Source organism: Cladophialophora yegresii, assembly GCF_000585515.1.
Source record: "Cladophialophora yegresii CBS 114405 chromosome Unknown aczIN-supercont1.3, whole genome shotgun sequence".
Lineage (NCBI taxonomy): Eukaryota > Fungi > Ascomycota > Eurotiomycetes > Chaetothyriales > Herpotrichiellaceae > Cladophialophora > Cladophialophora yegresii.
The window spans coordinates 1,424,202-1,444,954 of NW_006913047.1; the positions used below are offsets into that span (position 1 = coordinate 1,424,202).

Below are 20,753 nucleotides of genomic sequence, written 5' to 3' on the forward strand. Positions count from 1 at the left end.
GCCCAGAGGAATGTCAATACCGTCTTTGATGAAAAAGGACAAACCCTGCAGCGAGCATTCGTATCAGAGGAGACAGTAAGAGAGGCTGCAACGGAGTAATTGACGAGATTTCCGCCAAACAAGCAACCTGAGCGTGCCAACATCTAGCACCGACTCACAACCTAAAACATCCACTCCACACGTTTGATGCTGAGGACGTGAAGAAGGGGAGTTTCACGCACGAATGGCCGAAAGTGAGGCAGAGGAGCGATCTACCAAGCGCCGCAAGCTTGACCCGAACGAATCTGTGCCGGCTGATCAAGAAAATAGTCCTCTCCTGTTAGGGGTCGATGAAGCGGCTAGCGGTTCCGTCGAGAATCGGCCTTCGTCGACCGGCACGCCACAACAGCCCGCTGCAGATCTCGCAGACACGCCTGCAGAGGATGGTGAAAACTCCAGAGAAGGCTCAGCCCCAGATTCTGCCGCAGAACCGGGAAAGAAGCGCCCCCGTGATCCTGACCCTGCTGAACATGAACGACTTCTCCTCCAGCAGCAGCAGCAGCAGCAGCAGCACAACGGCGAGCCGACAGAACCTCTATCCAAGAGCCAACTGAAGAAACTCCGCAGACGAGAAGAATGGGAAGCCAATCGAGACCACCGCAAAGCCAAGCGGAAACAGAAGATCCAGGAAAAGAGAGCCCGGAAGCGAGAGGCACGGGACGAAGAGGCGCAACGCTTGCAACTGTTACAGCAGCAGTCTCCGCAAGAGCAAGAGCCAAAACAAAATGAAGTCCGACATTCAAAGTCGATCTCGAATGCCACACAGTCACAGGTGCCGAAGGTGAAGCCAAAGCAGCCTCCTCGCCATATCCAGCTCCCCCTGACGATCTTGATAGACTGTGGCTTTGATGACCTCATGATGGAGAAGGAACGCATATCGCTGGGTTCGCAAATCACTCGCGCGTATTCCGACAACCACCACGCGCCGTACCAGGCACATCTGGTGATCAGTTCGTGGGGCGGGCTGTTGAGAGAACGCTTCGACACAGTCTTGCGCAAGCACTACCTGAACTGGAAGGGCGTGAGATTCGAGGTGGGGGACTTCCTCGAGGCGGCTCAGAAGATGGATACGATCATGAAGGACCCGAAAGTCGGTGGCCAGTTGGTTGGTATTTTTGCTACCAGTCTCACGGACGGAAACGCCGAGCATGAGGAACATAAGCCTGTAGACACCGATACTGACATTGCCCCTCCCAACGAATCCACCACGGAATCTGCACACAACTCAGATATAGACATGGCTGGCCACGCCGAACCGGTCAACGTGCGCACATTAGCATCTGAAAACCAACAGCCAGAGTCCGCTCAAGAAGACGCACCGCATGCATCCTCTGATCCGAGATCCACGACCGTTTCGGCCCCTTCAACGCCACCACGCGGCGAAATCATCTACTTGACCTCCGACTCACCTCACACCCTCTCCACCCTGTCTCCCTACAGCATCTACATCGTCGGTGGGCTGGTGGACAAGAACCGCCACAAAGGGATCTGCTACAAGACGGCCTGTGACATGGGCATCAAGACTGCCAAGCTCCCCATAGGCGAGTTTCTCGAGATGAGCAGCAGGAAGGTTCTGGCCACGAACCACGTCGTGGAAATTTTGCTGAGGTGGTTCGAGGAGGCCGCTGCTGGTGGGGAAGACGGGGCTTGGGGCCGGGCGTTCTTGCGCGTGATTCCGAAGAGGAAGGGCGGGAAGTTGCGAGGACAAGAGGGTGGGGACGACAGCAAGGAACGAGTAGATCAAGACGAAGATGAAGACAAGCCCGGTGCCGAAAACAACGAGCAAGAGGATCAGGACGGAGATGAAGACGAAATGGGTAACGTAAACAACCAGCGAGAGGATCAAGCTGGACATGGAAGCAAGGCGGGCGCCGAGGTGCGACTGGATGATGCCCACGACAACTAATCAATCCAACAAGCACGCCCTCACCACCTAGAGGAAATGAGCGCCGGTAAAAGAGGAACTAAGTAGGGCGACTCGAGATAATGAAACCCACTGCGGTGGGTCCAGATACAGTAAACAATAGGTAGTGGGGGCCTCAAGAGAGAAAGAATGTTCGAGAGACATCCTTCACATTGATAAGGACATGCGTATCATATGCTTTTCTTGCAGGCCAGAGGCTGAATGAAACTCCCCAAGCCGATAGATGGCGCCACTATCTACATACCGTGCATACTGTGCTGAACCAGAGCGCATGGACGCTGCTTTTGCAAGATTGCCAATACTGACATGGCAGCCAACCAGCGCCAGCCGACCAAACCGGAAAACCCATTATCCCGGCGTCCCGTTCCTCACATTACGCTACAATTCTCCCTCATCGTCTCGAGATAACCGCCGTCGACTTCGTCCTCTTCCTCCATCAGCGCGCCAGCCTTCCTCTTCATCCCTTTGACGGTCATGCTCTGGTCCCCGGCCCCATGCCACCATTTCATCAACTGCATGCCCTGGCCGTCGACGTCGACGCTATCGATCCTCCATCGCCCGCCCGAGACCTCGACGGTCGTCTTGCCCGGCGGGAAGTGGAACTCCGGGAGAAAGATTTCGGTGGCGACGGTTTCCTTGGTCGGAGTGTCGGACGTGAGGCTGAAGGTGAAGGTCACGCTCTTGAGGTCGAAGCCGTAGCTTTGCACGGAGCCGACGGTGGCGATGGGGGAAGGACGCACCCAGGCTTCGGCGGCGCGGTAGCCCGTTGTGTTTGCGTTTGTGTTAATGGTAGTATTTGGCTGGGTGGTGAAGGGTTGGGATGTGGAGACCGGTCGACCGGGTTGTTGTTGGATGGTCGGCGTCTTCAACGCATCCTTGAGGTTTGAGGGGTCGATGGTGGTAGAGTCGGCGATGGTGGTGCCCGTTCCGGCGGATCGTTGGCCTAGGGATGTGGTGGAGGGGTTGGCGGAGGGCAGGGCCGAGATGTCAGAGGCGCTGGGCAGGAGAGGGTCATCGACGGAGACGATGGAGAGGTCTTCGCCGTTCCATTGATCGCCCCATTCGTGGTCGTTCTGAGATCGAGTGTTAGTGAGTGGAGATACAGAGCAAGCAGTGAGGCCGGCGATACTTACCTGGACGACGTAGGTCCATAGGGTGTAGCCCTGAGCCCCAGAACCTTCCAGAGCAAAGTGATTGGCGTCCAGAGCCGAGATCTGGCTCGAGTAATCACCGGTTTTGTAGGCGTACTTGTCGTCCATGTCGAACGGAATACCAATCTCCGTAAACAGCGTCGGATGGTCGCCCAGATACCCCATGCCTTCTTCCCTGATAGCGCTGAGTTGATCGCGCAGGCACCTGCGGATCGCTGCCTCGCCTAGACGGACGGCGAAGACAGGGCTCGAGTACTTGTGTCGGAGAATGCCAAAGACGTCCACATTGTAGTACTTGTTCCAGTGTTTCTGGAGGAGCGTGATGCCGTCGTAGTAGTGGCTTGCAAATATCAGTCGATCCTCGTCGTCTGGAGTGCCTTTTATGCTGGGTGGTATTTCCAGGACGGCAGACTGTACCAGAATCATGCAGTTCTTGTGGATGGAACGGATGGCGTCCCTGTACTTCCTGAAATGTTGCATGTAATATAGGTTCGTATATTTAATGTAGTCCAGCTTCTCGCCGGACTTGGGTATCGAGGCGAAATAGTTCGGCTGCAGGAGCTGCTCTTGCTTTGGATCCCAGACACCGTTCTGCGCCCACAGGCATTCACCAAGCTTCCAGCCGGCATCTCGATTCCATCCGTACCTTGTGTCGTCGAAGTCGGGCGACAGCCATGCGGACACGCCTTCAGGGTCAACCAGCTCTCTACCGCTCTTGTATGGCCCGAATGTGTTGAAGTCGTAAACGTCCACTTCTACAGCACGTCCTGAGCCCGTCAGTATCGACTGCCAGGGAGACGGCATTGTGCCTTTCCTCATCTTCAACTCGTCTGGCAGGGCAGTCAGATCCTCCCAGCCGATGAGTCCTCGATGTGGTTCATTCATTGTTTCCCAGCCAATGATGCATTCGTCCTCCAGGCCACCCGCGTCGTGTATTCGCTGTGCCAGACGAGCACAGGCCGCAATAAAGTGGTCGGTCAGATAGTCCTGGATGTTCTTGCCGTCAATGATCGCATTCGGTGCAAAGTCCCGGCCAGCATAAAATAATGTGAAAGTAGTCTCAGTTGCCAGACGAGTATAGTTCGTCGGCCACAGCATCTTGGGAAACTGTGCAGGATCGGGCCAAGTATTGTGAACAACAGCAGCTTGCGTCGCATTAAATGCCTCCGGGTTCAGCCCACAAGCGTAAAGAGTCCATAGAGGTGCGCCGGAACCGCCTGTAAATCTCGACCAGACATCCTGGTGAGGGTCCATGAAGATGTAGAGTCCATATGACTTTGCTATCCGCAGGATCTTAATGGTATGGTCGATGAAGTCCTCGTCATAATTCCCTGGCCCAGCGTGTTCCAGTGCCTCCCACGTGAAGATATACCGAACCACATTGTAGCCCCATCTCTTTATTCTGCCGAAATGTATATGCGCCTCTTCCTCGGTGAAAGGTCGTCCAACAAAGGAGACATTTTCAGCGTCGTAAAACCCCTGGGTCTCGTGTGAAGGTTGCGGCGGGTGTCTAGGGAGTTTGCAGTCGCCAGCAACATTGATGCCTCGAAATGTCACCTCCCGCCCCTCGGAGTCGCGAAATCTAACGCCATCGATCGTGAGCCCTGCGGTCGCCATTCCAAGGTCAGCTATTCAACCTGCTTGCGGAACCATGCGGCAGGAATATGCACTACGCCTGCTCTGGTTTCGTTGCTTTGTATAGGAGGATGGTGATGCGAGCAGGATGGTACGTCGACATTCAGGACGAACGACACCGAGAGTTAGTGCAGTAGTGTTGAGTGAGAGTAGTTGTTACTGTGTAGTGTCGAAGGAAGTCTACCGTCTCTGTCCCGCGTGCTCCATGCGCCGATGATGATGCATCACCTGCCTAACGAGGTAAATCCCAGTCGTCTCGTCTCCTTTTGGTGCTGTGAACGAAGAGTGATGTTGCCCGTGCTCTCGCCCGGAGATCACCCGTACGGACCAGTTGGGGGCTGTGGGGGCCCTAAGCATCGGGTCGACCAACGTCTGTAAGTACCTAGGTATTTGTTTCGGGAGTGATAATGGATCTAGGCTTGCCTGACCGACGGAAGCGTGAATAATATAAGAATGCAGCGCGACAGAGTCTACAATTCAGAGCTAGCTACGTTGGCGAACAATGAACTCGGCCTGATCTGAAGAGACAACAGTCCGATCTGCCGTGAACGCTCTGAACATTCACCTGTATGTACTCCGTACGTAGACGTTACAACGTAGAGCTGCCGTTGTCAATCTTCTAGCCCTTCCTCCCAGTTGCGACCAGAGCAACCCACTTCCACACTACTGGCCCCTTCCCGTACTTCTCCTTCAAAAAATCCACTATCGCTCGCGCCGCTGGTTGTCTGAACTTGTCGACTTCCTCCTTGGTCCAGAACTTCTGCACCATCATATCAAACGAAAACGGCAGCATCGCTTCGACCTCCTCGACGCTCATCGATGTCGTATTTTCCACAGCCGCGGCCTCAATGGCTGTAAAACCGCATTCTTCGAGATGTGCTCTGCCTTCATCGACGGTGTCCCACCTCTGTGGCGTGTCAGAGAATGCGTAACGAAGCTGTTCTTCCGTGGGAAACGACGGCAGAGAGGAGTCCCTGGCAATGCCTTCGCGGTAGTCGGCGGGCCAAGGCACTTTCTGCCATGAACTTATGCCCAGGATCCCGCTCTGTCGGAGGATTCGATGGCACTCTTTTAGTCCAGCGAGGGGAGTCGGTAGCATCTGTGGGCCGAAGTTGAAGAAGATGTGTGTAAAATGGTTGGCCGGAAAGGGAGTCTCCTATTATCTCGTCAGTCGTCACGCTTGAGCGCAAAGTTGCGAGCCGCAAACCATGGCATCATTTGTTACTGCACGAGCATTGCTCCAGCCAGAATTCTCGATCCGTTTCTCCATCTGGGCAATTGCCGGCTCAGATATATCCGCGCATGTGAGATCCAATCGAGACCTGTCGTCCGGGGACAAGTGGGACATGATATGAGACGAGACAACGCCCGATCCACATGCCTGATCAAGCACGACCAGTTGCGAGTCACCTGCAGGAGGGAACTTGGCCGTGTGAAGGACGGCGTCAGCGAAGGGGCCCATCAATAAGTCTGCCAAAGCAGCCATCTTTTCGTACGCAGAGGGATCCATATCGTCAAGTGAGGGACGAGCGCCACAAGCCAGGAAGCTGGAAGGATGTTACCTGGTCCCGGGTCTTATATTTTGTCAACATACTCTCTGTTGCATTGCGCTTGAACAGTTCCCGAGCTCGCTCGGACACATCTGAAAACTCTCCGGCCTCTAGTTGGCGGTACCGAGCTGTGAGTCGACCAGTACAGAATGTTTCCGACTAGGCCATCGGACCGTGTCGACAAACGAGGAAAGTCAAACTTTGTACTCAAATACTGTCCTCAATCACTGTTTGGATATTAGTGAAGCAAAAGAAGAATGGCACCGGAATGCTCTTGTCCAGGTCGGTCGTTGTTCTTCTCTTCCCCGACCCTCTTTGCACTCGCCATTTCCAGTAAAAGAATTGGCCATCAGCCTGGCGCTGGGAACTTTCTAGGGATGATTCTTTCTTTTGCGGCATACCTTATGCCCATGGAGGCGCCATGTCAACTGGCGGGGCGTTTTGGGCAGAATATCTTTGTGTAGATTGAGGTGGCCCATTACCCTTTGGTCCTTGATGAGACAGCGGGAGGGTCCCCCAGTCCCACTTTGTCTCTCATACTGCCGTTCTCGCGCGCGTGGAATGTGTGGGTAGAGTCCTGCTCTCAGTGTGAAAAGTCACCGCTTGGGGCTAGACTCGACTCGGTCGGCCTCTTGTTGCTCTATCAGGTGCTAGTACTCGGATCAGTGTCGGAGCATTGTATAGTACTTCCACCATCTCTCGATCCGGTGAGCTTTAACAAGGGACCATTGTCAAGTGAGAATATGAACGAGCCGCAAATATAGAGTAAGAGAGTGTCACTCGTGTAAGCATGGCATGCACCCAGTTGTACATTTGCTGCACCGCACAGAAGCCACATGCACTCTGCTGGAGCATATGCATCTGAACCTCATTTTGTGTGAACGTCATCCACGGAAATCTGCTTCGTCGCTCCTTTACACGTCTTTGTAAATGCCCTGTAAAACGATACATTATTCACGTGATAAGGATGGCTCCTGGTAGAGAAAAGGCAATGGCGGAACCGTGCGGCCAAAGGTGAGGCAACAAGCGCGTAATGATGTCGTCCAACTTGGATTTTGGACTCACAAGCCTTGCCTGCCTAAGTCCTTCTTTTCTACCACTCCTCTTGTATCCGAACTGGGTTCTGATTCTGGGGGGAAATGGCCTCTACGAAGGCCGCTCTGAAGGCGGTCAAATCGTCTCTTGATGGTGGCCAGTTCGCGAAAGCCGTGGAGCAAGCAGAAGACTTGCTGAAACAAGATGACCAAAATCATACCGCATGTCTCTTCCTTGGCTTCGCACGAGAAAAGCTCGGGGACTTGGAGGGTGCAGAGAAGGCTCTCCTCAGAGGCGCCGCTGTCAGGCCAGAAGACGTTCAGGCCTACAAGGGCCTAGTGACCTTGTACGAGAAGCAAGGAAGCGCCAAGCTGGATCAGTACCACGACGCAGCCTTCAAGCTGGCAGAAATCTATGCGCATGCGGAAGACAAGGCACAATGCCAAAATGTCATCGACAAGTACGAATTGTTCGCGAAGAAGCACGGAAGCCGGGCACAATACCGACGCGCGCTGGAGCTCATTCTCCCAACGTCAAGCCTTTACCCAATCCTGGAAGGACGGGTTCTACAACCGAGTCTGACATATCTGCGCATCCTGGAGTCGGCAGAGGCGGAAGAGAGGGAGTGGATAAACACACAAATTGGGGAGCGAAGAACACGCCTCGGCGCGAAGATCGACCAAGTCACCCGCCAAGTCAAGTGCGAAGCCATCAGCAAGTTCCAGATCGAAGAGAAATATGCCGCCCTCATTGACTGGACCCGTGATGACGATGCTCGCCATGACCTCGAGCAGAAGCTGTTGCAGCGCACCTACGACAATCTGCTCGTCTTGCCGCAGGATGCCAAAGCCAGCCAGCGCGACAAGATATTGAACATGGCTAATGGCATGGTCATCATCAAACATCTCTTCCCATTGGCTTGGAAGATCGCGTTGGGATGGGTAGATGCTGAAGACCTACAAGAATGGGACGTCAACATCTTTCGCGAGTACATCAGCTATTTCCCTGATGATGGCCTGAGTAAAGTACTTCGAGGTTTCCTCGACAGCAACGCCTCCCCATTTCCACACCCGGAATATGAAGAGAAGGAAGGGGAAGACACGCCACAAAGACTGAGTGAAGCTGATCAACTCATCCTGATGACCGAGGGCCTCGAAGACTGTCCAGACTCGCTCCTCGGTCAACGGATCATGGCACACGTGTACCTGCATCTGAAGGAATGGCAAGGTACTGTTGACGCGGCCCGGAAAGCTCAGAAGCTTCACTTGGATGCTCAACAACGTTACGCCATCAACCTCGAGAACAGCCTCGACGGCGTCAACCTCATTCTCGCCAACGCTCTCATCACCTTCCAGTCGCCTCGCTATCACCCTGAAGCCAAGGACCTTTTCCTAGCCATCCTTGACCGCAAACCCAAGCTAACCCCGGCTTTACTGGGCGTAGGCCTGATCTACGAAGAAGATGAAGATTATGCAGAAGCTGTCAAGTTCTTCGACCAAGCGGCAGAGCGCGATCCTGCTAATATCAGGATCAAGCTCGAACTGGCCTGGTGTCGAGCCCACAACGGCCAACTTGAACAGGGCCTTGACGAACTGAAAGCCATTTTGTCGGTTCTTGAAGCCGAAAAGCCGCAAAACCAGGACTTTCCTATGAAATCAGTCACGCTCTATCGAATTGCCTACAGCCACTGGCAAGTCCACCCATCCGCGTCGGCTCGAAAGGACAAGTCGGGAGCGTACCAATACCTCATTGCCTCTATCAAAGCGAACCCTAGCTATGCTCCTGCATACACCCTGCTGGGCGTCTACTTCCAGGATTACGGCAAATCCAAAGCTCGCGCACGGGTCGCCCTGCAGAAGGCATTTGAACTCTCCACCTCTGAACTCGAGGCCGCACATCGATTGGCACGGGCCTTCGCGGAGAGCTGCGAATGGGATTTGGTTGAACTCGTGGCGCAGCGCGTTGTAAACTCGGGAAAGGCACGTCCGGCCCCTGGGAGTAAGAAAAAGCCACATAGCTGGCCATACGCCGCACTCGGTGTCGTCCAGACGAACAAGCAGCATTACTCACAAGCCATTGTTTCCTTTCAACATGCGTTGAGAATATCCCCGGACGACTATTACTCCTGGGTGGGGTTGGGCGAGAGCTATCACAATGCAGGTAGGCATATTGCTGCTACGCGGGCGTTCGCCAGAGCCGAGAGTATCCAGCATGGCTTGCCGGCCGAGGAGACCTGGTTTGCGAAGTACATGCTCGCAAACGTCCAGAGGGAGATGGGCGCCTTCGATGAGGCTATCACTGCATACAATGATGTGCTTAACCTCAAACCGGGCGAGTTTGGCGTGCTGATTGCACTCTTACAGACGATTTCAGAAAGCGCCGGGGCGAAAGTTGCGTTGGGCATGTTTGGAGAGGCTGCGAACCTTGCGGCGAACGCGATTGAAGTGGCTGTGCAGATTTCGAAACAACGAACAGACGTGTTCAACCTGTGGAAGTCTGTCGGCGATGCATGCTCCGTACTCGGCCACGTCAAGTTGTACGCCAGAACTGCCAATATGAGTGCAGTTCTGGAACTGTTACTGACACCGCCATACTGCGAGGTCAGCAATCTCTCCGAGAGCGACAAGGTTGAGGTGGACTCGATCGCGTCTGTTGAGGCGGAAAGTGCTTCAGACAAAGCCGACCAATATCTCCTCGCCGCCATACTAGCACACAGGCGGGCCATTCACGCCTCGGCAGCTGACCAGCACGCCCAAGCAGTCGCATGGTATAACCTGGGCTGGGCTGAACACCAAGCCTACATCTCTGGGGGTGCGTCTCTGAGTAGCGGAGGCAATAAACCACGTCGCTTCCTCAAAGCGGCCATGAAATGCTTCAAACGAGCCATTGAGCTCGAAGCAGGCAACTCGGAGTTCTGGAACGCACTGGGAGTGGTCACCATGACGCTCTCCCCGAAGGTCTCGCAGCATTCGTTCGTGCGTAGTCTTCATTTGAATGACCATAGCGCACGCACCTGGACGAACTTGGGTGTGCTGTATCTGGTCAACAACGACCATCAACTCGCCAACGAGGCGTTCACGCGAGCACAGTCTGAAGATCCCGAGTACGCGGACGCATGGATCGGTCAGGGACTGTTGGCGACACTGTTCGGAAGCCTTGGGGAAGCAAGAGGACTATTCACGCATGCCTTTGAGATCGCGGACTCGTCTATCTTGCTGGCGAAACGCCACTATGCGCTCTCGGCGTTCGAGCATGTCTCGAGCCATCCATCGACGTCGCAGGAAGTGGGTGCCCTGTTGAGGCCACTCTTCGCCCTGCGCCAATTCCACGCCCAGGAGCCTGCAGATATGATTGCGACTCATCTCATGGCATTGTTTGCTGAGCGAGTCGGCGATCATGACACAAGTGCCGATGCCCTGCAAGAAGTCTGCGATGCCGCCGAAGCCGAGTACAAGAAGACCAAGTCGAGTGAATATCTCGTCAGATTCGCACAAGCCAAAGCAGATCTTGCTCGCGCGCAGCTGGCATGCGGGAAATACGCCGAAGCGGTGTCAAACGCAGAGACAGCCATCGATCTCTCGGGCGAAGCGGATGACCTTGGCCCAGCGTATGCTTATATCCGGCGCAAATGGCGGCTTTCAGCACATATCACGGCTGGCCTGGCACACAGTCACCTCAAGCAGATCGAAAGCTCTGTCAAGATGTTCGAAGTAGCCATGCACGAGTCCAACAGAGAACCGGATGTCGTATGCATGCTCGCCCAGGTGTTATGGGCCAAAGGGGGAGAGGCAGAAAAGGACGCGGCGCGAACGCACCTCTTCAGTGTGATTGAGGACCACCCGAAACATGTCCAGGCCGCTGCTCTGCTGGCAGTCGTTGGTCTAATGGATAACGACGAAGATGTGCTAGAAGCCGTGGAAGACGATCTCAAGGGCCTGAGACGAGACGAAGAGGTCAGTGTGCTCGACAAGATCCGAGTCAGCAAAGTCCTCGCAGGCCTCGTTGGATGTCGACCACGACAAGCAGGTGCGGATGAGATCGATCAGGTGGCCATGGCTGCGGATGCTCTTAATGGGATCATGCTCGCACCGGGGCAACCGCAGGGCTGGCTCGAACTGGCGCAGGCTGTCGGGAGCCATGAGGCTATCTATGCGGCGGAGACGGCAGTTCTGAACGCCGAAAGACAGATTCCTCCCGGTGGAGATCTAACGGCTGAAGATCTGGCTCGAGCGTACGAAGGAACGGGTCAGACAGAAGATATCGTCAAGGCGAAGATGCTGGCGCCTTGGAGAGTTGAGCTTGCGTTGGAGGTTTCGTGAGGATACAATAAAAGTACTTTACTGTATGCAACGAGGATTGATGGGTCAGATGACGACGGGACCGCAGACAGCGTGTGATATGTAGAGCTCACCGTCTGAGCCTCCGTCACACCATGAATGCTGTCTGTACATACTATCATAACAGACATGATCGCATCGAGGAGGATGTAGTGCCAGATACTAATTACGGGTACCACCGCGTTATGCGTGGTCTGTCCCCGTCCAGTCTCAACAACATTAGGTGCTAAAAGTAGGGAGTACATATGTATGTAGTACATCGTTCAAATGCCTCTTCTTTGGTCGCCTGCCTTGGGAGGGCGTCTTCCTGGTTTTCTCATCCACCCACATCTGTGCCATTCACATTCGGGTTTGCATTCGAACTCGAATTCGAACTTGAACCCCCCTCCGCCATCAACGCGACCAACCTTCCCTTTCGTCCCTCCCTCCATTGTTTATCCCAAGCCTCGACCTTCCCTCCCATCACCACACAGTTTCCTGGCGTCAACATGATTATGCCACGCCGGACCACCGTCCCAGGCCGTAAAAGAAGCTTACACCCGATGAACATTCCCGGATCGTCCGCGCCGATGACAGCACCACTACCAGAAGTACCGGTCGGAACCCTGGCCCCCGCGCTCACGCTCACCCCGAGTTTGGGCACCTTTTCGACTTCCAATGCGAACATGCGCGTCCCCTTTGCATCTTGGACGACCAGCTTGTGGGGTCCCGACGTCAGTTTCGTCGACGTGCTGCTTGTCGAAGTGGCACCAGTGGTGGTTGCGACGGCGTTGTTGGTACTAGTAGTACTAGTAGCGGCGCCCTCATCGTCACCATCATGACCCGACTCGACACGCACACTCCTAATGACTTCACGGCCACGGATCTCCTCGCCGCGCTCGACGCGCTCGATCGCCTCGATCTGGCTGAACTTGCTGGCTCCCACGTCGTGCACGTCCAGCACCTGCACGATGACATGTCCTTCAAGCCGACGTTCGTGGACCGTCACGTCGCTTGCGTCCTCGGGGAATGTCGGCGCGGCAGCGGTGGTGGCTGTGGAGATTGACGTCGTGATGTCGCTTGCCAGAATGCGGAAGTGGGCTGTTGAGATGAGGGCCGCGACGGGAGGCGGGTTGGGGCCCCGCGAGGTGAGGAAGTCGTTTAGCCATCGCGGGTCGACGGGGATGTGGTGGCGCGAGTGTAGGGCTGAGGAGACTTGGGCGTGCAGCGGGTGGAGGGTTGGTGGCATCCCAATAAGGACTCAGGAACTTAGGAAGAACTGGATGTACTGGTACAAGGCACCCACAACGGGTAGAGTGTGGATGAGAGTAAGTAGATCTGAGACTGGGCGAGATCGAGTCTGAGTGCGAAGGTGCGTGAGTGTGTGGTGAATTCAAGTTGATCAGCGAGTGACTGTGAAGTGAGTTTTAAAACTTAAATGCTGTAATTATAGTATTAGTATTTCAAGTACCTATCTAGGAAGTAGTACTGAGTACAGTATATTATTATATAGCGCTAACCTAATTTAGTGAAATTTATACTACGTTAAGCATTTAGAGCCTGGTAATAGCCTAATACTAACTCGACGCTAGCTCTATCCCAGCTCAACACCAGCCCAATCCGAGTTCGACATCAGATTGATCTCAGCTCGATACTAACTCGATCTCGACGCTATACCAGCTCGATCCCTGTTGGACCGGAGCTCAAACCAGATTCACCGTGAGTTGACCCGGGCTACTGTATCCTAGGCTGAGCCTAAGGCTAAGGTGGACTAGAAGTGGGTTAAGGTGGATTGGAAGCGGGCTAAGGTGGATTAAGACCAGGCTGAGGCGGACTGAGACCAGGCTGAGGTGGATTGAGACCCGGCTGAGGTGAATTGAAATTGGATTTACCCCAGATTCAATCCAGGTAAATCCACTCTCAACCTCCATCTAGACCCGCTTGATTCCGATCTTCTACATGAACCTACTAGTACAGTATACAGTAGCCCGCCTAAGGGGGGTTTAGACTAGTCTGAGATCGATCTGGGACTGATCTGGAAGCGATCTGAGATCGATCTGGGACCGGCCTCAGACCCTAAAAGAGGTTTTAGTAGTAACTATTCCACCTTAAGGTCTCAGCGCGGTCCCAGACCAATCTCAGATCGCTTCCAGATCGCTTCCAGATCGATCTCAGACTGGTTTAAACCCCCCTTGGGCGGGCTATACTGTAGGAGACAGCATAAGAACAGGATCAGCTACTATAGTGCCCCCCTTTAGCGAGCTAGATCGGGCTCAGGGTGGGCTGGTACCGAGCCAGGCCCGGTTTAAGTGTTTCCTGAGTGGGCTAGCCTGAGCCAGCCTGAGCTTAGAGTGGGCTGGTACCGAGCTACATAGACTAGGCTGTACCGAGTCGGATCGAGCTAGCTCACGCTGGGACCGAGCTAGCCCGAGCTAGGAACAAGCTTATTAAATTGACTTAATTCCTAATATTTATACTATATATTTTATAAAGAATAAAAAGTATATTAAATATAAATAAAAAGATCGGTGAAAAAAGTTAAGTTTAATAATAAGTAAAACTAAGAAATAAAAAATAAAAAATCGAGAAAAAGGGGATTTAAACCCTCGACCTTTTTTATTTTATCCCTATATAAGAGCTGGCCCGGTCTCAGCTCGGTCTCAGCTCGGTCCCAGCCCACTCCTAGCCTAGGCCAGCTTATGCTAGCTCGGCCTAGCCTACTAAAAAACACTTAGATCGAGCTGTAGTTATAGATAAGCTAAGGACCAAGCTCGGTGCTGGCTTAGTCTTAGCCCAGTCTCAGTGCGGACTCAGCCCGGTCCTGGCTCGGTCCCAGCCCATTCCCAGCTCGATCTTAGCTCGGTCCTAGCCTAGGCCAGCTCTCCTCAAGGAGGGCTATATAGTACTTAGTATAACATTAGAACAGGATCAGCAAGAGTATCAGGATCAGTCACAGCATCAGAACAGCATCAGAACAAGATTAATTCAGCATTAGGGGAGCCTTAATTCAGCATTAGGATAGCATTGGGACAGTATCGGGACAGCACTAGAATACTAGTACTTAGAGTATTAGAATACTAGTAGTACTAAATCAGTATTAGAACAGTATTAATTCAGCATCAGAGCACTGCGATCCCCAGTATACAGATCTAGGCTATATATGTAGAAGACCCTTGTAGCAGTCTTTGTCTAAAGCACTGAGTGCACAGTATGCAAGTACTGTACTACATAAGTATATACTATGTACATATCCACTATCACCCAACCTGCTTTACACATTCAATCGGCTTCCCTAGGATGTCAGATTGAATTGCCAGAGCAACGAACCGAGACCACCAACGAGCCTGGGGGGCTGTCCCTCCAAACATCCACAACCCAGGAGCTACACGCACAGTTGGTCAGCATCGCCAGATTCAATGTTGTCCGCACGAGAGTGACTTGCGAGCAGGGGTGAAGGGAACCAAATTTGCAAGGACTCGGGACTTACCGGCGGGTTTCATGATATTGCGCACCTCGCCTTCCTCGTCCAACCCCCAGAACTCACCCAACCGCGAGGCGTAATCTCGTCCGACGATTTCGCCGACCTGGTTGCGGTAGTCGTGGTCCTGTCCGGTGGCGATGACCACGACGTCCGCTCGCAGCTCGCTTCCATCTTGAAATTTCAGGCCGTGGGGTGTGAAATTGGTGATGGGAACGCCGGATTTGACTTTAATCTCGCCGCGGACGATGTGGGCGGAGGCGCCAATGTCGACGTAATAGCCGCCGTAGCGCATGAGAATGTTGTCCATCAGGGGAGTGGTGCGGTCAACGCGAAAGCCGGCGCGCTCAAGGGCGTCGAAACGGTAAGACTCAGCCGCGGTGGCGGTGTCGTACTGGACCTTGACGATGTCGCGGGAGATTTTGTTGGGGACGCCCGCGCTCATGGCGTCCGCGACTGCTGTTGGAATGTCGTTGTTGAAGACACCTTTTCACAGAGTGGTTAGCGTGACCAGAACAGACGCGCGATTAGGAACGACCATCTGGACGACGATCTCACTTCATACCGGATTGGCCCTTGATTACCCACTCGATCGGGTAGACGCACGTTTTGCTGCGCTGGATCATGTGAACGGAGCGGAGGCCCGCCCTGTACATGTCTTCGGCGATATCGTGGGCCATGGTGCCGGAGCCGATGACAATGCCGTCCTTGGTTACCCAGTCGCGGCTATGTTTGTAGGCTCCCGAGTGCATCAGGATGCCCTGGTACTCGTCTGTTCCGGGAATCTTGGGATCATTGTCCACACCAAAACCCGCGCCAACCGAGATGATGAGATGCCGACAGCGAAGCTTGCGCTGCTCTTGCCCGTTAAGCGAGACATTTAGCGTCCAGGCTCGGCTTTCTGGTGCCCAAGTCGCACTCGTGGTCTCTGCATTTGTCCACAAGTTGATGCCGTACTTTTTCACGTAGTTTTCGAACCCCTCTGCCACGATCTTCCCAGGCAGCAGTATTGGATCGTCCGGCTTCCATGTGCGCGCGAATGGAAGGTTGTTATATTCTCGAACAGTGTGCTGTCTCACCGTCTCATATCTTCCGATCCAGTTCTTCCCCAGGGACGGGCGTTTCTCCAGGAGCACGTACCTCAACCCTAGAGCGTCAAGCCTGCCAGCCACAGACAGGCCACACTGACCTGCTCCGATCACCACGACATCAAAGTCATGGTCAATGTCAGAGTCCTTCTCGTGGGCCTGGACGCCATTGGCCTCGTCATTGGCCTGACCGTTAGCATGACCGTTGACCTGCTCATTGGTCTCGCCGTTGGCAATAGCGTTCTTCCCCAGGCGAGGGACGTCGGGATGCCCGTGATCTGCAAAATTCTCCAAGATAGTCACAAGCATCCAGATCACCCATTTCCCGTCCTTGTCGGGGACGAAGGAGACGGCGCCGGTGCAATTACCCACAAGTCCGCCCTCCGGCTTGGTCGTGAACTCAAACGTGACGTCGATCCACGAGCTGTTGGGCACGGGTCTCATGACACGGGCAGCCTTGGTCTTGAAGTCGGAAAGATGGGATGACTTTGCTCGATTGTTCCATATCTCGACTATCTTTTCATTGCTGTAGAATGTTCGTACTTGACCGGTCAGTGCCAGGTGGTCCCTCCAAAGCGCCGTTGTCTGCAGGGCATTCGAGTCCAGACTTCCAGTTTCTAGGGTCCGTTGGGCGAGCTCTTGGACCGATTCAACGTTAACATCTCTCGGGATCAAGTCGGGGGGCAAGCTGCCTGGGAGGCTGTCCATGTTATACCCTGGTTTCATGACGAGCAGCGTTGGGAAGGCGATGCTTTGTCGGTGCTAGATCAAGTCCTTTCTCTGGGCACCGATTCCTGGAGCAGTGTAATAGTCAATGGTGAGGGAACTTAGCGGACACTGACTGCTGCGGGCGACAGACCGGGTAGAGGGCCGGCTCTACTTACATACCACCCTACTGGCACCCTGTCCGCATGTGAGATGCCCCGGGGGTTTGACGGTTCGGCAGTCGTCACCAATATCCAAAGTGGAAAGATGGGGAAATGTGGGGGGAAGTACATTCTGCGGAGCCACCTACCATCAGTCGATTCACAGCCTCCATTCATGGTCGCAGGTGTAACTTCTCTCATAAGCTGAGAGAAGGACTACCGAGTGGATGCCGAGATGCTTTGGGTGCCGAACCCGAACTCTGGTGCGGAGAACGGAGACCAGAAAATGTAGTGGTGGACCTGGGGAAACAAGCTCACGACGAGAGTGATAACTCCGACCATAGCAAAAGGAGTCGGAGCAGCTGATCTCGTGAGTCTAACGGAATGTGGTATAATATACGTCGCTTAACTACTGTGACTTATCTCGAGACTTCCTTCCGACACAGTGGGTTGCTGGCTGTGAAATGCATGTTTCATGGTGTGTCTGAGTGTTTCCGTCGTCTGGCCGAAAGACATGTGAGGATTTGGCGTGTATCCGCGCTGAGTAACCGCGGGGCTTTGGCACAATGGTATCGTTGTCTTTCTGTTCTTTCGTCGTCGTTTTGGTCAATCATTATCAGATGTGGGTATGTAAGGCACAAGCTGTCGGAATATCTGATCCTCGACATCACTCAGTCGCCCACCCTGTTTACACGTCGCATAGTGTCTCTCATCCTGAGAAAAACATATTGGTCGCACGGCTGGAGGTGCCTGCCCCGAACGATGGGAACAGCTCTTCGCCTAGCGGCTACATACAGCGCATCTGCTCGGGGCATCCTCCAGGGCATGAAGTGAGAGCAAGAAGCACGGATATGATTCTTGTTGTTGGACCAAGCCAGACACCGAGTTATGCTTCTCAACTCAAGTGGAACTGGCTTGGACCTGTTGCCCTATTCATCGGCACGTTGTATCTCGGGCGTGGCAGGGATGTGACCGGGAGTACCGTAGCTTCATAGTACACAGCCAAGGGTATTAGAAGGTGTAATATCGGATGGAGTTCATGCCTTCCGCGCTGCGAAAGCGACTCCAAATGGCCGGGAAGTGGACATCCTCCGGAGACGTGACAGCCGGGATAGAGGCGATCAGCAAAATGTTAGCCGTTAGAAGGTTCCAGGCTATCCAACAAGACCGGACGTCGACACGCAAAACAATAAACTGTAAGGAGACGGTTGGAAGCCTTCCGACCCGCGATACGGTCGATTGGGAAGCATGAGTGGAGGAGGGGAGCCCTATAGGTTATCGAGTTGCTCGAAGTAACCGGCCGCGATAGATGTACAGATGCACTCTCCTATCTGGAACATGCATCAAGCCGCCGTCAGGATCCTTTCAGTAGCCTGTTCCCGGTCCAGCCTGGACATAGTGTTGCCTCGGTTGCGAGTATGGAGTAATGCCGAATTCCAGTGGGTTGGTCCTCTGTGATACGAATTCCATCTCTTCCCAGGGACTCTGGATCTTCCTTGCACTTCGCAAGAAGTCTTGCCTTACGGCAGCATAACCTGAGTATGTGAGCTTACCGTCCCGTTTTACAAATTTTCCATTGACAAAAACGTCCGAAATGTCGACGACGTTTGAGTGCAAGGTGACTGCGATGAAAGGGTCATCCCAGCCAAGCAGATTGGGAGATGACCCGTCGAAGACCACGAGGTCCGCCTTCGCGCCTTCCGCTATGATGCCTAGGTCAGGCCGCCGCAGAGCAAGCGCGCCGTTTCGTCTAATCAAGAGAAACGCCTGCCCTACAGACATCGGATTGGTGTACGGGATTTTCAGGTCATCCTCGAGTGTCGAGTTGAAGCTGTCCGCGCGGAGTGTCTGGAGCCATAGGTGTGCTTGACCAACCATATTGCATGAAAAGGTGAAATGCCTGTCTACACCAGGACTTGTTTGATCCTGGGTATGCCTTTCGTGGGCATGCAAAAGACTGTAATGAAATTCAGACTCCGGCGTGGTCGAAATGTACTGCTTCGTTTCGCGGAGAAGCTGCATATCGACGGCGCTGATGAAGCTTGCGTGGGATAAGACGGCTGGTATAGAGGTATTCAGGACCCCATAGCGGTCTAGCAGCTGGGGTGAATTGTCGACTCTGTATCTTCGTCAGTAAATGCAATGGTATGCTAGAAGGAAAGTGGCACTCACTGCCCAATGGCCTGCTGACAAAATGGGCAGTCACAACCGATAGATTCTGAGACCTTTGAGAAACAGCTCGATCAGTACTGCACGTCTCGAAGGCACGGAGATTGTTTGGACGAACCGAATTATTTCCAAAAAGGAGCGAACCTCCTCCGCAGGCGCCTGAACGAACCTATCCTAGGCGAGTCCCAACGAAACAACATCGTTGTTTTCCAAGCTCGAACCGTTGACAAGCGAGAGTATTTTGGCTCTTGGTCCTCGATGGAGTAGCCATTGACGAAGCTCAGGTCATGGATAGCCGAAGCGAAAAAGGTGCGGATGCCGCTGTCCATTGTGGCATTCAAGGCAGCATCCAAGGCTTCATCCGAGAAGTCGCCGTGGGCGTGGCCAAGAACTGTTGTGGTACCGGCATGGGGCAATTCCAAGGAGCCGGCTACCTGGCCCAGGTAAATGTCACTGGGCTCAAAGACCTGTGCTGCGGGACCAAAATGCACAGCTTGATAGTTTGCAGGCATCTGTGACGTGACAACAGGGACTATCGAGATCGAGCGACACTCACCTCGCTGTACCTTTGTACATACTCAGCAAGAGTGGCATTTGAAGCGAGGGTCTTGAATGCTGCGTGCCAAAGATGGCGATGTGTGTTGGAATCCTGGACTGATGATACTGCTGGTAGTACCAATATATTCTGTTGTGTTGAGCAGGCTAGAGCGCAGACTGTTTTCGGACAATCCGGTCACACGTTCGTTTCGTACCAGGAGAGATGATTTGCGCAGCACGGAGATTCTGGACGTGCTGTCGTTGAAGGCTATGATGGTCGCTGCGTGGAACAGGAACGAGGAATTTTGCTGGATGGTTTAGGTTGCGAAACATGCCACCAGAAGAGCTAAGAACGTCGGTGCCGCAAACATCCTGCTGGAATTGAGTTACTCATGTCCGCCGTCTAAAAGAAGCAGAACCTTGGATCTCCATGTTCTTTCAAGGGTGAGCAAACCCTGCCTTTATAGTGGTCTGATCGAGCTTCCGAGCACCTACCGCATTGATGCACTGGGGCGCAAGGACGACAGTGAGAACGGGCCATTTCTGCATCTCGGTCGAGAACAGTAAGGGATCGGAGCGTGCCGTCCGAAGTTGACCGCTTCTTCATGGACTCCGATTCACAGTCATTTCCTTCTGGAGCTTGGAGGAGGCATGCTGTACCTTGATCCCAGCCAGTACTAATCGGGTCAGTCGATGAAAATCTGCAGACGACGGTACTATATCATTACACCCGACGCTTCTGGGCGTAAGGGGTGACGTTAGCCTCCCACCGGCGCAGCGCCCCATGTTATCAATCAAGCCTTGAACGAGTTTGCAGGTCTGTTCACGAACGGGTGACCGGTATGCTCGTACAGAGCAGCAACCAACAACTAACCTCCAGGTAGCGGCTCGAGGGACATGGTACAGGGTTGACACCTTCCGTTCAGACTCAAGCGTGGGTGTCCATACTCCGTACTCCGTAAGCA

General features: G+C 53.8%; 7 protein-coding genes across 7 annotated transcripts; 2 read left to right on the top strand and 5 right to left on the bottom strand.

The window, feature by feature from the left end:
- Nucleotides 1-223: 223 nt before the first annotated feature.
- A1O7_04227 (uncharacterized protein) lies at nt 224-1,945 on the top strand (the record flags this gene model as incomplete). Its single annotated transcript, XM_007758240.1, has 1 exon — nt 224-1,945. The coding sequence occupies one exon, from the start codon at nt 224-226 to the stop codon at nt 1,943-1,945; it is 1,722 nt and encodes a 573-aa protein (XP_007756430.1).
- Nucleotides 1,946-2,331: 386 nt separating this feature from the next.
- A1O7_04228 (uncharacterized protein) lies at nt 2,332-4,731 on the bottom strand (the record flags this gene model as incomplete). The annotated part of the gene is made up of 2 exons (XM_007758241.1): nt 2,332-3,036; nt 3,097-4,731. The coding sequence occupies 2 exons, from the start codon at nt 4,729-4,731 to the stop codon at nt 2,332-2,334; spliced, it is 2,340 nt and encodes a 779-aa protein (XP_007756431.1).
- Nucleotides 4,732-5,368: 637 nt separating this feature from the next.
- On the bottom strand, nt 5,369-6,235 carry A1O7_04229 (uncharacterized protein; the record flags this gene model as incomplete). Its single annotated transcript, XM_007758242.1, has 2 exons — nt 5,369-5,905; nt 5,957-6,235. The coding sequence occupies 2 exons, from the start codon at nt 6,233-6,235 to the stop codon at nt 5,369-5,371; spliced, it is 816 nt and encodes a 271-aa protein (XP_007756432.1).
- Nucleotides 6,236-7,438: 1,203 nt separating this feature from the next.
- Nucleotides 7,439-11,653, top strand: A1O7_04230 (uncharacterized protein; the record flags this gene model as incomplete). Its single annotated transcript, XM_007758243.1, has 1 exon — nt 7,439-11,653. One exon carries the CDS (start codon nt 7,439-7,441, stop codon nt 11,651-11,653), a length of 4,215 nt encoding a protein of 1,404 aa, XP_007756433.1.
- Nucleotides 11,654-11,987: 334 nt separating this feature from the next.
- Nucleotides 11,988-12,899, bottom strand: A1O7_04231 (uncharacterized protein; the record flags this gene model as incomplete). The annotated part of the gene is made up of 1 exon (XM_007758244.1): nt 11,988-12,899. The coding sequence occupies one exon, from the start codon at nt 12,897-12,899 to the stop codon at nt 11,988-11,990; it is 912 nt and encodes a 303-aa protein (XP_007756434.1).
- A 2,008-nt stretch (nt 12,900-14,907) lies between these two features.
- A1O7_04232 (uncharacterized protein) lies at nt 14,908-16,942 on the bottom strand (the record flags this gene model as incomplete). Its single annotated transcript, XM_007758245.1, has 3 exons — nt 14,908-15,032; nt 15,138-15,614; nt 15,694-16,942. The coding sequence occupies 3 exons, from the start codon at nt 16,940-16,942 to the stop codon at nt 14,908-14,910; spliced, it is 1,851 nt and encodes a 616-aa protein (XP_007756435.1).
- A 1,505-nt stretch (nt 16,943-18,447) lies between these two features.
- A1O7_04233 (uncharacterized protein) lies at nt 18,448-19,763 on the bottom strand (the record flags this gene model as incomplete). The annotated part of the gene is made up of 3 exons (XM_007758246.1): nt 18,448-19,201; nt 19,255-19,268; nt 19,473-19,763. 3 exons carry the CDS (start codon nt 19,761-19,763, stop codon nt 18,448-18,450), a joined length of 1,059 nt encoding a protein of 352 aa, XP_007756436.1.
- Between the last annotated feature and the right edge of the window lie 990 nt (nt 19,764-20,753).